Here is a 15,743-nt window from a genome sequence, read left to right as displayed (position 1 = left end):
AAAAACATACCAATATGTCAATGCTGGACAGATAATCCGTGTCAGAATATCTGACTATGAATTAGTACCATGGAACACACCTAATCCATGTGCCAATTCATGGCATCTGCCAGCAAATATCCACATCAAAAATCCATGCCAGCCCTGCGTATTTCTGACACTATTTCCATAAAAACCCCGTTAGATTTTTCCATTGTGGATTTTAATCATGTCACCAAGGCCTAAAGTTCTAGAATCATAGCTTTTACCTGCACTGATGCACTGCAACAAGCCTTCAGGAGTGTAAACACGGTAAGATGAGATTCAGAATGTTCCCATTCACCGACAGCAAGCAAAGCTCTTGAGCACAGCCCACACTTGTATCAATTAGCCCCTGATACAACGAGTGTTTTACATAAGATATCTGCAATGAGAAGAATGTAAGACATGATTAGTGTATGGCTGCAGGTATATACAGTGTATATAGTAAGTGATTAGATGCTATAATAAGACATGATTAGTGTATGGCTGCAGGTATATACAGTGTATATAGTAAGTGATTAGATGCTATAATAAGACATGATTAGTGTATGGCTGCAGGTATATACAGTGTATATAGTAAGTGATTAGATGCTATAATAAGACATGATTAGTGTATGGCTGCAGGTATATACAGTGTATATAGTAAGTGATTAGATGCTATAATAAGACATGATTAGTGTATGGCTGCAGGTATATACAGTGTATATAGTAAGTGATTAGATGCTATAAGACATGATTAGTGTATGGCTGCAGGTATATACAGTGTATATAGTAAGTGATTAGATGCTATAAGACATGATTAGTGTATGGCTGCAGGTATATACAGTGTATATAGTAAGAGATTAGATGCTATAATAAGACATGATTAGTGTATGGCTGCAGGTATATACAGTGTATATAGTAAGGGATTAGATGCTATAATAAGACATGATTAGTGTATGGCTGCAGGTATATACAGTGTATATAGTAAGAGATTAGATGCTATAATAAGACATGATTAGTGTATGGCTGCAGGTATATACAGTGTATATAGTAAGTGATTAGATGCTATAAGACATGATTAGTGTATGGCTGCAGGTATATACAGTGTATATAGTAAGTGATTAGATGCTATAAGACATGATTAGTGTATGGCTGCAGGTATATACAGTGTATATAGTAAGAGATTAGATGCTATAATAAGACATGATTAGTGTATGGCCGCGCTCATCTGACACGACAAATAGCGATCTTCTCAGCGGTTACTCTCCCACAGCCCGAGTGTCACTGACCCAAAGTGTAACGCAGCCATGATGGGGGTCGTAAACAAATCTCAATCAACTCATTAAGAAAATATTTTAAAGGGACGTTAGAGATAAACGAATCAATCTCTTGTCACCCCCTTCATAACGTCCTTGAAGTTGTAGCTATGTTACAGAATGTTTTCAGGATGATGGAAGCCGAGGGGCAGCGCTCAGCTACCGGAGCAGAGAGGCGATGTAGCGGGTCACAGGGGCGAGAGCTGAGTAGGGCGAGCTGCGGCACAGGGAAATAGTCAACATGTTCAGTGCCGCCAGCGGATGGTAAGAGGTGAGCGAACTGGAGGGACGTGACATGAAGAAGTATTAGCTTCCCTGCAGATGGTCACTGATGCCACAGAAGATACTTTACAGTAGTTGCATCATATTATCCGAGTGGGCATTACATCAGCCGTAGGGGCAATGTGCCGGAGCCGCACAACGCTGATATGCCCCAAATAATCAATAAACTGGCGCAGAGTGTTAGGGCAACAGAAATGAAGTCCTAAGCTCTTGCTTACGACCTGAAGGTTGCAGGTTCAATCAATGCTTGGTTCAGGTAGCCGGCTCAAGGGTGGCTCAGCCTTCCATCCTTCTGAGGTCGGTAATAAATTACCTGAAAGCGCTGCGGAATAAGTTGTCGCTATACAAATAACAAGATTTATTTTTAGTTTTTAGCAGCTTAAATCCTTATATATAAGATGCTAGGCGTGCTGCCATACTTCACCGCTTGGAATCTGCATCTAACACATGGATTTTGGTGCAGATTTTGGCACGGATTTTGGTGCAGATTTCACGCCCTCATTTTGAAGAGTTGAAATCCAGAAAGAAAATCCCGGTATAAATCTGCCCCACAATCTGCGTGGCTCATGTGGGTTTCGGTTTGGATGCGCAGCGGTATTCCACAAAGGATTTTCTGCTCTTCCCTGGATGTAGCCTAGAGCCGGCTTTACATGGGCGAGAAAATCGTGCAAATACACAAAGGGAAATGTGTATCTCAGTCGTGTAAATATGCAGCATATTTATACGACCGAAACCTGAATGGGGCCGTGTGAACAAGCCCTAAAGCCGTATCTACACGACAGCAGCCCAGCCAGCCCCATTGAAAACATAGGGGGTACATCACGCTCCCCTGACACAGCTATAGCAGGAAATTCTTTCATCCCCACGGTCCCCGAATGACAGTTGAGCGCTGCCTGTGATTGGTCACAGCGCTCAGCCAATCAGAGGCAGTATTTTCTGGGGGCGGGGACGGAGAGAAGAGCCAGACAGCTCTTCTAGGTGAGATATATATTTTTTTACAGCTAGGAATGACTTTTGGGGTAGGCCTTATATTTCAAGCACCCCCCCCCCCCCCCCGAACATCAATGCCCCAAACATCATTGGGATGAAGGCAGTGCTGGCCCCATTGAAAGCAGTGGGATAGCATCGCGGACCTCTGCCACAACTGTAAAAAGGGGATTCCTCCATCCCTGCGGATGAATATGACACCATTGACATGAGAAAACTATTGAAAATCATTGGTTTCATGGTCATGCGTTTTCACTCGCTGTCGCATCACTAGTAAACATATGGCAGGTGGGTTCCAGCCCCGACTACTGAAAATTCCCGCTGCAGTCCTGTGGGCAGATTCAGACGAGCGTCGGCAGCATGGATCGTATTTGCATCTGAACGAGGGGAATCCCTTCGCAGTTTAACCTCTGCGCCGTAGTGCAGGACTCTTAAATATGAGGTGGAAGATAGCGGCGCCCAATCTTCCCCGCACGCAGTTTAACTACAGGGCAGGGCCTATCATTTCCCGGGTGGTGAGACCGAAACCAGTGACGTCCCATAGAGATCCGCGGTTTTGTTTTCTCCCGTCATACAGCTGTGATTATAATGGCCGTATAAGGGGATAAAAGTACGTTGGTCTGAATCGCCCTCGCGGTACGGATTTATCCATTGTGATAGACATGATGATTAGTCAGTGTAAAATGTCTATTGATTTGTATAATCCAAATGTATTATGCTATTGTAATGACTTCAGCCTAATGTGGAACTCTGCTGCATAAGGAAAGAGTTAAAGGTCACAGTGTTATATGTATACTTGTCCAATACTGAGTGTTTTCCTAGCCCTCTTCCACCCCCCCACCCTGAAGTTAGTTAAACAATGACTTGACACGCACACAGAAATGCCTTCAGCTAGGACAAAGTCCAAACTACATCAAGACTTGAGGAAGGGTGGGCAGAGAGGCGGGAGATTCTATATGATCCGACAAATGAGAATCCTATATGTTAGTGATGTAATCTGTTGCACGCCCATTAAAGGGCAGGTGTTATGCTTTACAATAAAAGAGGCTGTCTGGGTGTTTCTGCCCAGAGAGCCATTTTGGATATGAGACTGATAGCTTGTGTCTGATCTGGTCGATGATGTGTGCACACTATACAATTTGGAAGCTATATAATACCCCGAAGCCTGCTGGAGGAAAATATGATCCAGCTCACCATGTGACGTAATCCACACACAGACGAGCCCCACGTGTGCAGAACACACAGCGGCAGCATGTGCGTATCCGTGGCAGGAAACCACAGCTCAGCTCCAACCAGAGATCAATCCATACCGATCGTGAGGATTCTGCCACAAGTGTTGGTGTGGATCTGCACCACTATTCACCCCGTGTGAGCGTACCCTGCGGGCGTCCAAGGGGGCCGGTTCACACCGTGGAATCTGCAGCGCCATTTATTACATGAATGCCTCCTCTGCAGACAGCATCACAATCAGCGTGTTTCGGCCAAGGATTCGCACAGATGTACCCCTGTCATGGGCTAACTCCGCCCGCGTGAATACGTCTGTGGATCAGCGCAGATTTTGACTGCGTTTTTAGAGGCGGCATTCGCCAAATCAGTGATGTGTGAACTCGCCCTGAGGGCGTGACCGATCCCTTAAGGATTTCACCCTTTGCGTTGCACCGAGAGCCCAAAGCATAAATTGACATGCTGCAGATATAAAATCCAGACGGCAAAACAATTCTCCCTCCGATTCGCCCGAGCGGATGCGTCTTTGCGCTGTGTTGGTATAAGGTGGGCTTCACTTATTTGCTGCATTTTTTACTGTACTTTTTGCACGTGAAAATTGCGCGCATTTGTGTGTGCAAAACAGAACAGAACAGACCACAGACCGCGGCTCTCATCAGTGAGGGGGCCAATCAGTGCGATGAGCTCAGTATGTTCTCTGTCCCTGCACAAATGCGCGGTATAATAGAGCATGTGGCCTATTGTTGGGGCAGTTACATTGCGCACGTCAAATACGCGCCCGTGAATGAACCCATTTAATCAATGGTTTATATCCCCGGCGTATTGTGCGCAACCTTTTTGTGTGCAGAAACGCTGGTGTGAATGGCGCCCTCGGGTGGATTCAGATGAGCGCGGCGTTCTCCCCGCATACGGCCGTATAACGTGATTAAACCACCGACCTCTATGGGACTGCACCGCCTCTTCTCCCGGCCGTGATCTGTACGGTGAGGATAAGACCTGCCTTATCTTCCCCGCGTCTAGTGAATTGGATTCCCATCGTTCAGGCGCACTACGCTCCGTACCGCCCAGTAGCCCCGCCCACGCTCCTGGGAATACGCCTGAGTGCGGATATTTTTCCACAACACGCAGATGCAATTTATAACATCCCCTCCGCTTCGTGAATGCTGCAGATGTCCCACGTGACCGCGGCCGGAGGGCTCAGCCAGAACCAGCAGCGAAGCCAAAATACGGAAGAAATGCGAATCTTCTGCTTCCTCCCCAGCTGTGGCTTACAAACTAGTGATGAAGAACGCGCCCGCGTGAAGGAGCCCTCGGGGCGCTAGAAGACGAGAGATCGACAAATCTCAGCCACACGCTGCAGGAATAACCGACAGGAAACCTGCGACAGCGGCGGCCGGCGGCGTGGATCTCCCATCCTCCATGGCGGCGCAGACTGCGCATTTTCAGTGCAGATTTCACCATTTCAAGTGAGGGAGTGACTCCCGCTTCACGCGCAGATTGTGATGCTGAAAACCCTCCACGTATGACCGCGGTCGCGGCGTCACATGCGCTTCTTTCTGGCTTGCAGTGGTAACATGCATTTTTAGGCTTTTTTTACCCCAAAAATGCACAAAAAGTGATGAAAACACCCCAATCGCACGCGGTGTGGAGCGCCCAGGACTTCCTGCGGACCGCTGCCATGTGGTTTTGGATGAAAAGGAGGCAAGACGTTCTGGGAGTGACATAACAAATATGGCGCTGCGCCCCCTACGGGTGGATCACTCGCAGTGCTTTGCTGAGGAACACGTTTTCTTGCAGCTTTTGTGCGTTTGATTTTTTGGACCCAAAACGCTGCAGCCGGATGCAGGGAGAGCGGCAGGAGGGGCCCCACACAGCGCCGGGGCGGAGGGACCCCACACAGCGCCGGGGCAGAGGGACCCCACACAGCGCCAGGGCGGAGGGACCCCACAGAGCGCCAGGGCGGAGGGACCCCACAGAGCGCCGGGGCGGAGGGACCCCACAGAGAGCCGGGGCGGAGGGACCCCACAGAGCGCCGGGGGCGGAGGGACCCCACAAAGCGCCGGGGCGGAGGGACCCCACACAGCGCCGGGGCGGAGGGACCCCACACAGCGCCGGGGCGGAGGGACCCCACACAGCGCCGGGGCGGAGGGACCCCACACAGCGCCGGGGCGGAGGGACCCCACACAGCGCCGGGGCGGAGGGACCCCACACAGCGCCGGGGCGGAGGGACCCCACACAGCGCCGGGGGGAGGAGGGACCCCACACAGCGCCGGGGGGAGGAGGGACCCCACACAGCGCCGGGGAGGAGGGACCCCACACAGCGCCGGGGAGGAGGGACACCACACAGCGCCGGGGATGAGGGACACCACACAGCGCCGGGGCGGAGGACCCCACACAGCGCCGGGGCGGAGGACCCCACACAGCGCCGGGGCGGAGGGACCCCACACAGCGCCGGGGCGGAGGGACCCCACACAGCGCCGGGGCGGAGGGACCCCACACAGCGCCGGGGCGGAGGGACCCCACACAGCGCCGGGGCGGAGGGACCCCACACAGCGCCGGGGCGGAGGGACCCCACACAGCGCCGGGGCGGAGGGACCCCACACAGCGCCGGGGCGGAGGGACCCCACAGAGCGCCAGGGCGGAGGGACCCCACAGAGAGCCGGGGCGGAGGGACCCCACACAGCGCCGGGGCGGAGGGACCCCACACAGCGCCGGGGCGGAGGGACCCCACACAGCGCCGGGGCGGAGGGACCCCACACAGCGCCGGGGCGGAGGGACCCCACACAGCGCCGGGGCGGAGGGACCCCACACAGCGCCGGGGCGGAGGGACCCCACACAGCGCCAGGGCGGAGGGACCCCACAGAGCGCCAGGGCGGAGGGACCCCACAGAGCGCCAGGGCGGAGGGACCCCACAGAGAGCCGGGGCGGAGGGACCCCACAGAGCGCCGGGGGCGGAGGGACCCCACAGAGCGCCGGGGCGGAGGGACCCCACACAGCGCCGGGGCGGAGGGACCCCACACAGCGCCGGGGCGGAGGGACCCCACACAGCGCCGGGGCGGAGGGACCCCACACAGCGCCGGGGCGGAGGGACCCCACACAGCGCCGGGGCGGAGGGACCCCACACAGCGCCGGGGGGAGGAGGGACCCCACACAGCGCCGGGGAGGAGGGACCCCACACAGCGCCGGGGAGGAGGGACACCACACAGCGCCGGGGATGAGGGACACCACACAGCGCCGGGGCGGAGGACCCCACACAGCGCCGGGGCGGAGGACCCCACACAGCGCCGGGGCGGAGGGACCCCACACAGCGCCGGGGCGGAGGGACCCCACACAGCGCCGGGGCGGAGGGACCCCACACAGCGCCGGGGCGGAGGGACCCCACACAGCGCCGGGGCGGAGGGACCCCACACAGCGCCGGGGCGGAGGGACCCCACACAGCGCCGGGGCGGAGGGACCCCACACAGCGCCGGGGCGGAGGGACCCCACAGAGCGCCAGGGCGGAGGGACCCCACAGAGAGCCGGGGCGGAGGGACCCCACACAGCGCCGGGGCGGAGGGACCCCACACAGCGCCGGGGCGGAGGGACCCCACACAGCGCCGGGGCGGAGGGACCCCACACAGCGCCGGGGCGGAGGGACCCCACACAGCGCCGGGGCGGAGGGACCCTACACAGCGCCGGGGCGGAGGGACCCCACACAGCGCCGGGGCGGAGGGACCCTACACAGCGCCGGGGCGGAGGGACCCTACACAGCGACGGGGCGGAGGACCCCACACAGCGCCGGGGCAGAGGACCCCACACAGCGCCGGGGCGGAGGGACCCCACACAGCGCCGGGGCGGAGGGACCCCACACAGCGCCGGGGCGGAGGGACCCCACACAGCGCCGGGGCGGAGGGACCCCACACAGCGCCGGGGCGGAGGGACCCCACACAGCGCCGGGGCGGAGGGACCCCACACAGTGCCGGGGCGGAGGGACCCCACAGAGCGTTGGGGCGGAGGGACCCCAGATCAGCGGCTTCAATCACTGCGAACAGCTGCGTCCACGGGGGTGCGGATATTTTTCCACAACACGCAGATGCAATTTATAACATCCCCTCCGCTTCGTGAATGCTGCAGATGTCCCACGTGACCGCGGCCGGAGGGCTCAGCCAGAACCAGCAGCGAAGCCAAAATACGGAAGAAATGCGAATCTTCTGCTTCCTCCCCAGCTGTGGCTTACAAACTAGTGATGAAGAACGCGCCCGCGTGAAGGAGCCCTCGGGGCGCTAGAAGACGAGAGATCGACAAATCTCAGCCACACGCTGCAGGAATAACCGACAGGAAACCTGCGACAGCGGCGGCCGGCGGCGTGGATCTCCCATCCTCCATGGCGGCGCAGACTGCGCATTTTCAGTGCAGATTTCACCATTTCAAGTGAGGGAGTGACTCCCGCTTCACGCGCAGATTGTGATGCGGAAAACCCTCCACGTATGACCGCGGTCCGGGCGTCACATGCGCTTCTTTCTGGCTTGCAGTGGTAACATGCATTTTTAGGCTTTTTTTACCCCAAAAATGCACAAAAAGTGATGAAAACACCCCAATCGCACGCGGTGTGAAGCGCCCAGGACTTCCTGCGGACCGCTGCCATCTGGTTTTGGATGAAAAGGAGGCAAGACGTTCTGGGAGTGACATAACAAATATGGCGCCGGGGCGGAGGGACCCCACACAGCGCCGGGGCGGAGGGACCCCACACAGCGCCGGGGCGGAGGGACCCTACACAGCGACGGGGCGGAGGACCCCACACAGCGCCGGGGCGGAGGACCCCACACAGCGCCGGGGCGGAGGGACCCCACACAGCGCCGGGGCGGAGGGACCCCACACAGCGCCGGGGCGGAGGGACCCCACACAGTGCCGGGGCGGAGGGACCCCAGATCAGCGGCTTCAATCACTGCGAACAGCTGCGTCCACGGGGGTCCTTACTAGAACCATTCTGTATCAGCTGGACACACGGAGCCCCCCCATCACCAGACTTATAACGGGGTCCTGTTACATATATTATATACACTCCATAGATATATCGCCTGCTCTGTATATACATGTGTATAGATATATATGACCTGCACTGTATATATATATGTATAGCCTGCTCTGTATATACATGTGTATAGATATATAACCTGCACTGTGTGTGTATGTATATATATGTATAGCCTGCTCTGTATATACACGGCCTGCACACACCCCATTACCGGGCTGTCACCCCCTACATTATAACAGGACACTTCACACGTCAGTCGTTCCTCGTCGCCTTAGAGCTTTTCCCGCCTTTTCTCGCCGCCTTGGACTACATATCCCGGCATTCACCGCGGTGACGCCTCAGTTACGTGTCTCTCCAGCCGTGCTTCCGGCCTGCGGGTTGGTGTTTTCCTTCCCGGCAGGCAGTGCGCGCAGATCCGGAGTTGTGACGTCACGTTACAGGAGACTTCTGACAGAATGACGTAACATGGAAGGCTGTAGGCTCCGTTTATTGCGTCATACGTGGTCTGCACCCGCCATGCTGATGTTCTCCTTGTTCTTAGGTATCTGCCCCTGTTCTGGGCATCAGTGGTGAAGAGACCTAAAAGGGTTTACAATCCCTGTAGTTTTCCTAATTACTGACTTTATTGATTATTGCTGAGTAAGTGGGCGGGGCCAACTGCTCTCCTCGCTGATTGGTCCTGGCTCAGAGTAGTGAGGCGAGACGGCAGAGTGGCGCTAATACGGTAGACTTTAATAGCGGACGCTGTGCGGCTTCTCAGGGGTGGAGACCGCATTCTGTCCGCGCTCCGTCTCCGGTCGGCTTTACGCCGATGTTGTGAAACCGTACGTACGGGCGTTACCGACTCGCTGATTCTTGTGGATTTTAGTGTCAATCTTTTTGATTTCCCTTTTGAATTTGATTGAACTCTGCAGATGGGCCCCGCAGTGCGAGCCGCAACCAGGACGTGCGAACACAGCCGATCCGAGACGTGCGAACACAGCCGATCCGAGACGTGCGAACGCAGCCGATCCGAGACGTGCGAACGCAGCCGATCCGAGACGTGCGAGCCGCAGCCGATCCGAGACGTGCGAGCCGCAGCCGATCCGAGACGTGCGAGCCGCAGCCGATCCGAGACGTGCGAGCCGCAGCCGATCCGAGACGTGCGAGCCGCAGCCGATCCGAGACGTGCGAGCCGCAGCCGATCCGAGACGTGCGAACGCAGCCGATCCGAGACGTGCGAACGCAGCCGATCCGAGACGTGCGAACGCAGCCGATCCGAGACGTGCGAACGCAGCCGATCCGAGACGTGCGAACGCAGCCGATCCGAGACGTGCGAGCCGCAGCCGATCCGAGACGTGCGAGCCGCAGCCGATCCGAGACGTGCGAACGCAGCCGATCCGAGACGTACGAACGCAGCCGATCCGAGACGTGCGAACGCAGCCGATCCGAGACGTACGAACGCAGCCGATCCGAGACGTACGAACGCAGCCGATCCGAGACGTGCGAACGCAGCCGATCCGAGACGTGCGACCGCAGCCGATCCGAGACGTGCGACCGCAGCCGATCCGAGACGTGCGACCGCAGCCGATCCGAGACGTGCGACCGCAGCCGATCCGAGACGTGCGACCGCAGCCGATCCGAGACGTGCGACCGCAGCCGATCCGAGACGTGCGAACCCAGCCGATCCGAGACGTGCGAACGCAGCCGATCCGAGACGTGCGAACGCAGCCGATCCGAGACGTGCGAACGCAGCCGATCCGAGACGTACGAACGCAGCCGATCCGAGACGTGCGACCGCAGCCGATCCGAGACGTGCGAACGCACCTGCGGCCGCTCTCACACCGGTTTTACAGCGTTTCCAACGCAGCGCTAAACCGTGTAAAGCGCCTCCCTGCTCTCACTCCTCACACGAGTGTTTCTGATGCCGCGGTTTGCGAACGCTGCCTGCTCTGTTTTAGTGGCGTTCAGCGCTTCCCCCGTTGTAATGATGCGCCACATTTAGAGCGCGGCGTTCACCAGCCGCCGGAAGAGGTTCTACAGTCCATGAAGTGTTCAGGGAGGACACAAACAAGCGAAGCCGTAAGATGGCTGCCGCTGCCGCTCTGGACGCAGGCGATTGCCACAGCAGTCCGGGTCGCCAATCATAGACGTCCTGGAGCGGCTCTTGTGTGCCCGGGCATCATCTGACCGTTGAGTGCGGCTCTGGGGATTATTTTGCGCCACTTTTTCTTGCCGTTAAGCTTATTTCCACATCTCTTGTCTCCTGCAGGGCACTCCTAGCACCCGCAGCCCGCACATCCGCTCATGGAGGGAAGCTGCTGGATGGAGGACTCTCTGCGGAGGACGTCTGCGCTGGGCCGAGCGGTGCTGGAGCGAGCGCGCTGCAGGGAGCTGGACTGGCGGCCCGCACGGACACACTGCGGGCGCAGTCTAAGGACACGTCTTGGATCGGAAACCCCAGAGGTCAGTATGTGCCGCGCAATGATGGGCGTTCACACTGGCGTCACCCCGTCCCCCTGTTCTAGGGCTGAATCCCCTCCTCTAATGTGGCCGTATGCACGCGGACCGCCAACAAGACCCGCGTACGTTGGACGTGTCACGACATCCTTTTACCATAATGGATGCCAATTTGCTGCTCGTGTAGCAGAGGAAGCGGCAGCGCAGACGTAGACGTCAAGTAAAGCAAAGTCTTCGTTACTCCATGGTCTCTTGGCAGCCACGGGTCGGCCAGCAGTGGCCTTTTTCAAGCTTGTAAATGTCCCTCTGATCCCAGAGCCCGCAGTCATCCGTTGACCAGGGGTCGGTTACCTGCTGCCCTCCTCTGTGGGCACACTGGCGCTGAGCCTTGATGCCCTGCCACTACACACACTGGGCATCGGTAGTCGGGCGCTGCATGCTGCTCTCTGATTGGCCAATCGCAGTCTCTTATTACGCAGGTAGATGTCTGCCGGCCCGCGCTCCTCCCCTCCGTGCACGCAGGCAGATCGTCTGTTCTGTAGGAACGACCAATCGTTGACTCGATCATTCCTCCCCCACAGCGGTCAGCGATCGCCGGTCTCCTTGGACTCCAGGTGGTGAGCAGTTTTATGCTTGCATGAAGGAGCCGATCAGCTGACAAATCTGCTTTTCTGTTGGTTGTCACGCGGCTCGTTGTCACGCGGTTGAGCATTTGGAAGAACGCTCCGCCCCTATAACTGTCCAGTGTGGAAGGACCTGTAGATGATGCACCGCCTAGTCTAGTAAGTCCCGGCCATCGGGAGGACCACCAAGGGGCCCCAGGATCCGGCAGATCTGCAGCACTACCGCCATAGAGGAGGCACCGGGTAATATACCTCTGGTCCGTGGATAGAGTTCGCCCCGGGACCTTAGGGTCACTAATATTTATGGCAGGGGTTTATGGAGCCCCCAGACTGTAACGAAGTGTGACCGCTCACGGGCAACTACTCTTCCTCCGGGCATGGGGACCAGTTACCCACTTGGCATCTGGGGGGTCAGTCCTCCATCAATCACACATTCTGGCATATTCAGTATTCCCTTTAGGCTCGGTGTGCTGGGCTTATTCATTCCCTGTGATGGCACACGCCCCGTTGTACCCTGTAAGGATATACACTTGTACCCACATGAAGAAACGCCGACCGCTTCACTGATGAGAAATGGAAGCGTGATGTCTGTATATCGGACGGCGTGCAGCCGGGTGTCTGTTCGCTGTCCGATGTTCGTTGCTTCCGAGTCTCGTAGTGCGTCCGGCAGTTACGGCCACGTGTAGCCCGCTATTACATGAGCTTTCGCGGTTTCCTCATGATTGCCAGCTGCAGGCTGATATAACACAAGTGGTAGTGGTAGCCATTGGCGCTTGTGTAATAGCAGCGTAAGGCCGCCTGCACAGAGCGGGCGTCCGCACCACGTATCTGCAGCAAATACCATGGGAAATCTCTTTTTCCTGTACATGAGCAGAACTCAATTGTCATTTCCATTGGCAGAGGAAAAATCGCAGCATGCTCCATTTTTGCGCAGATTCCGCATGGACGCATTCTATTGAAGTCAATGGAAGCCGTCCGACCTGCTGCCTGCTTGCAATTAACATTGCAGACGGGTTGCGGATTCCGTGTCATCGCCCAGTGACAGTCGAGAAAAATAAACGAGTGAAACAAAAATCTGTACCGCGCTCGTCCCTCAGCGGCTCGCCGCAGCCATCCGCAGTACGGAAAAAGAAGAGAGAACACAAGTACACGGGGTCGCTGGCCGCGGTCAGAGCTGGAATCGGCTGCGGGATCAGGCTCTGCCATGTGCGGGCGGCCCGAGGCTTAGAAGCCTATAGAGAATGTTAACCCATTGTTTACACCGTGACCATAATGAGCTGCTGTTTTGTCACTTTGTGCAGGAAGAACATTCGGCGAGCTCAGAAGAGGCCTTCAGCACGTTGTCGCGCTTTATGCGAGAAACAACAGTACAGTGTGCGGTAACGATATCATGTGGCTCCTCCCCTTTGTCATATTCTCCTTTAGAAGGGCTTTCCCACTATAGGTTAGGCATCCTCGTGCCTGCAGCGTCCCGCTTTGTGGATTCTGCAGTTGTGCCCACACAGATGAAATGTTTGTCATCCCTTCATAAATACGCCTAATTTTACCCCGTGGCACCAGCGCCTTTGGTGCGGTGATCAGGCTATGTGGATGGGCCGCTCCTCCCATGTCCTGCAGGATCGGGGGGTCCTATAGATATTTCTCCTGTTGTGTCCTTCTATTCCAATATAATCCAACAGATCCACAACAGGCGGCTGATCCCCCCATATGCCGGTCTGCGTCCCTGACAAACGTGCTGTATGTATAAAAGGGTCTAACTTTCCATCTTGTAGAGGTATCACAGCCGCATCCCAGCGCAGGAGATGACCGCCAGCGAAGTACAGCACTTCTCCAGATTTCACCAGCCGATGCCCATGAAGACTCCTCCAAGCGCGGTTAGTGCCAACGCCTCGGTGGTGATACTGTGCCTATAAAACGTATTCGCCCCGAGGACCCTTCTAGATTAATGTGTCGGGGTAACGGACTCTGCAGTGATTGGCATTCGCAGCACTTCACAGCGTGCGTGTTCTTCGCTTGGCTGCAGTTACACTATTTGGGCAGCCCGACAGACATCACCTGCTAACGGACGCACAAATAGCAGACCGCGCCAAACTGTTTAACATGTTACATAAACGGATCTAGCGCAGCAACCGTTACTGTAGAGCATGCTAGATCCGTGCAGAGTAGATGCAGCGCTCACTCACCCGAGCGTCCTGTCACTGCATATGGTGCGCACGTAATGCGCCCTGCCAAAAGCCCATTGGCTGCTATTGGGCTGCGCACATGACAGAAAACGTCCTGTTGTGGTGGTATTCCGCAGCAGTACGGGCTAACAGATGCCGCGTGTTCCGCAGTGACAAGAAGCCCGTGAGCGTGAGCAGTGGCGCAGAGTCCGTGACTCCGTCGCACAGGACCCTGCGGCTGCCACTTGTGGACTCTGCAAAATTGTTCAAACTCCATTATTGCAAACCGATTTCTTTAAACATCCAGTTCTCTTCCCGGTGATCGCGGTCAGGGAGCGCCGCTCGAGTATATTGTGATTCCGTGCGGCTCCTCCATGATATGATGTGAGAGGTCGGCACGGCTCAAGGCGCCATTCTGACTGCATCCTCAAAACTTGTTTATTCTGGAGCGCTGCAGCGTTTCGGAGTAATACCTACACGGGCGCGGCGTGCGTACCTGTCCGATTCATGCTGCCGTGGTTCAAGCAAGTTACCTTTAAGGCAGTCGGGTTGTACATCTGACAGCTGCAGCCAAGCATGTGAGAAAGGTTGTCGCAGTGCGCAGATTCTGCAGTTTTACTGCTTGTACATTAAGGTGACCGTCTGGGCCCGGAGAAACAAAGATGGCCGAACCACTTCTCTATCTCATGCACACTGCACAGCAGTCATCAGTAGTCTAAGACGCTACATGCCGATGTGATTGGTCAGCGCTGGTTAATCAAGGCTCGGTGTAGTATCTTAGACTAATGATACATACTATGAACAATGTGCATCAGTGAAGCTGCTGCGGCCATCTTTGTTTCTCCTGGCCTGGTCATATGGTCCGTGAAGCCTCTTTGCTTGCGAGTGCTGACGTCCTCCGTATATTCTGTCTTTGTACTCTGCAGAGCCCGGCCGCTGCTCCCCATGCTACAACGAGGGACCCTCGAGATGTTCACATTACAGTCGCCCCTGGAACGTACAGTATCTCTGCCGCCTCCCCCAACGGCCAGACGCAAACACACGTGGTGAACATCACCCCAGGGCAGAGCGTGGACCTGACCTTCCGTGTGTAGTCTGTACCCAAGGTGGGCTCTGTCGCTGTGCCGTGGCACTTGTCGTTGATTTGTGCAATCCGAGAAAACTCTACTTTATGGTTGATATTCTATAAGGGTGACGCACCCGGATGTACGGACGTGTCTGTTATCTGCCGCGATCATGTGACCACTGCCTGCGCTTCATGTGGGACCTGAGAGAATAACTCTGCCGCTGTGCGAGGACCACCGCGTGTCCTGGATGGAGCCGATGACATAAGATGGAACAACCTGGCGCTGCGGTCACACATGGTTTCTGCAGCGGAGCGCCCCCTGCGGATTTTGGGGCAGAGTTCACCTCCTCATTAGACAAAATGAAAATCAGCAGAATAAATTGACCTTTATGCTAATTGGATTTATAATTTGCGCCACGCCAGTCCCGTCGCTGGGCTCCATGCGGATGAGACTTCTGCTGTAAATGCTGCGACTTTTCCTTGCAGACGTTCTGTCACATTTACGCTACGTGTAAAGGGTTAATGCGTGTAATGCCGATCCGCACTGTAGTCTATAGGGGGCCGATGCTCTATGTGGAGAGTCCGCACTGTAGTCTATAGGGGGCCGATGCTCTATGTGGAGAGTCC

The 15,743-nt window shown here is 56.1% G+C and overlaps 1 protein-coding gene across 2 annotated transcripts; it reads left to right on the top strand.

Moving 5' to 3' along the window:
- The first annotated feature begins 9,215 nt into the window (after nucleotides 1–9,215).
- Nucleotides 9,216–15,512, top strand: AKIP1 (A-kinase interacting protein 1). Of its 2 annotated transcripts, XM_066583663.1 has the most exons (5): nucleotides 9,216–9,367; nucleotides 11,078–11,271; nucleotides 13,190–13,267; nucleotides 13,661–13,762; nucleotides 14,977–15,512. In XM_066583663.1, the coding sequence occupies exons 2-5, from the start codon at nucleotides 11,113–11,115 to the stop codon at nucleotides 15,142–15,144; spliced, it is 507 nt and encodes a 168-aa protein (XP_066439760.1). In that variant the 5' UTR covers nucleotides 9,216–9,367; nucleotides 11,078–11,112; the 3' UTR covers nucleotides 15,145–15,512. The 2 variants fall into 2 exon arrangements, with proteins under 2 accessions (XP_066439760.1, XP_066439761.1); XM_066583664.1 differs by lacking the exon at nucleotides 13,190–13,267.
- The last annotated feature ends 231 nt before the right edge of the window (nucleotides 15,513–15,743 follow it).

This window comes from Eleutherodactylus coqui, chromosome 11, assembly GCF_035609145.1.
Source record: "Eleutherodactylus coqui strain aEleCoq1 chromosome 11, aEleCoq1.hap1, whole genome shotgun sequence".
Classification (NCBI taxonomy): domain Eukaryota; kingdom Metazoa; phylum Chordata; class Amphibia; order Anura; family Eleutherodactylidae; genus Eleutherodactylus; species Eleutherodactylus coqui.
The sequence above is the reverse complement of the archived record's forward strand: the minus strand, read 5'-3'. Positions and strand labels throughout refer to the sequence as shown.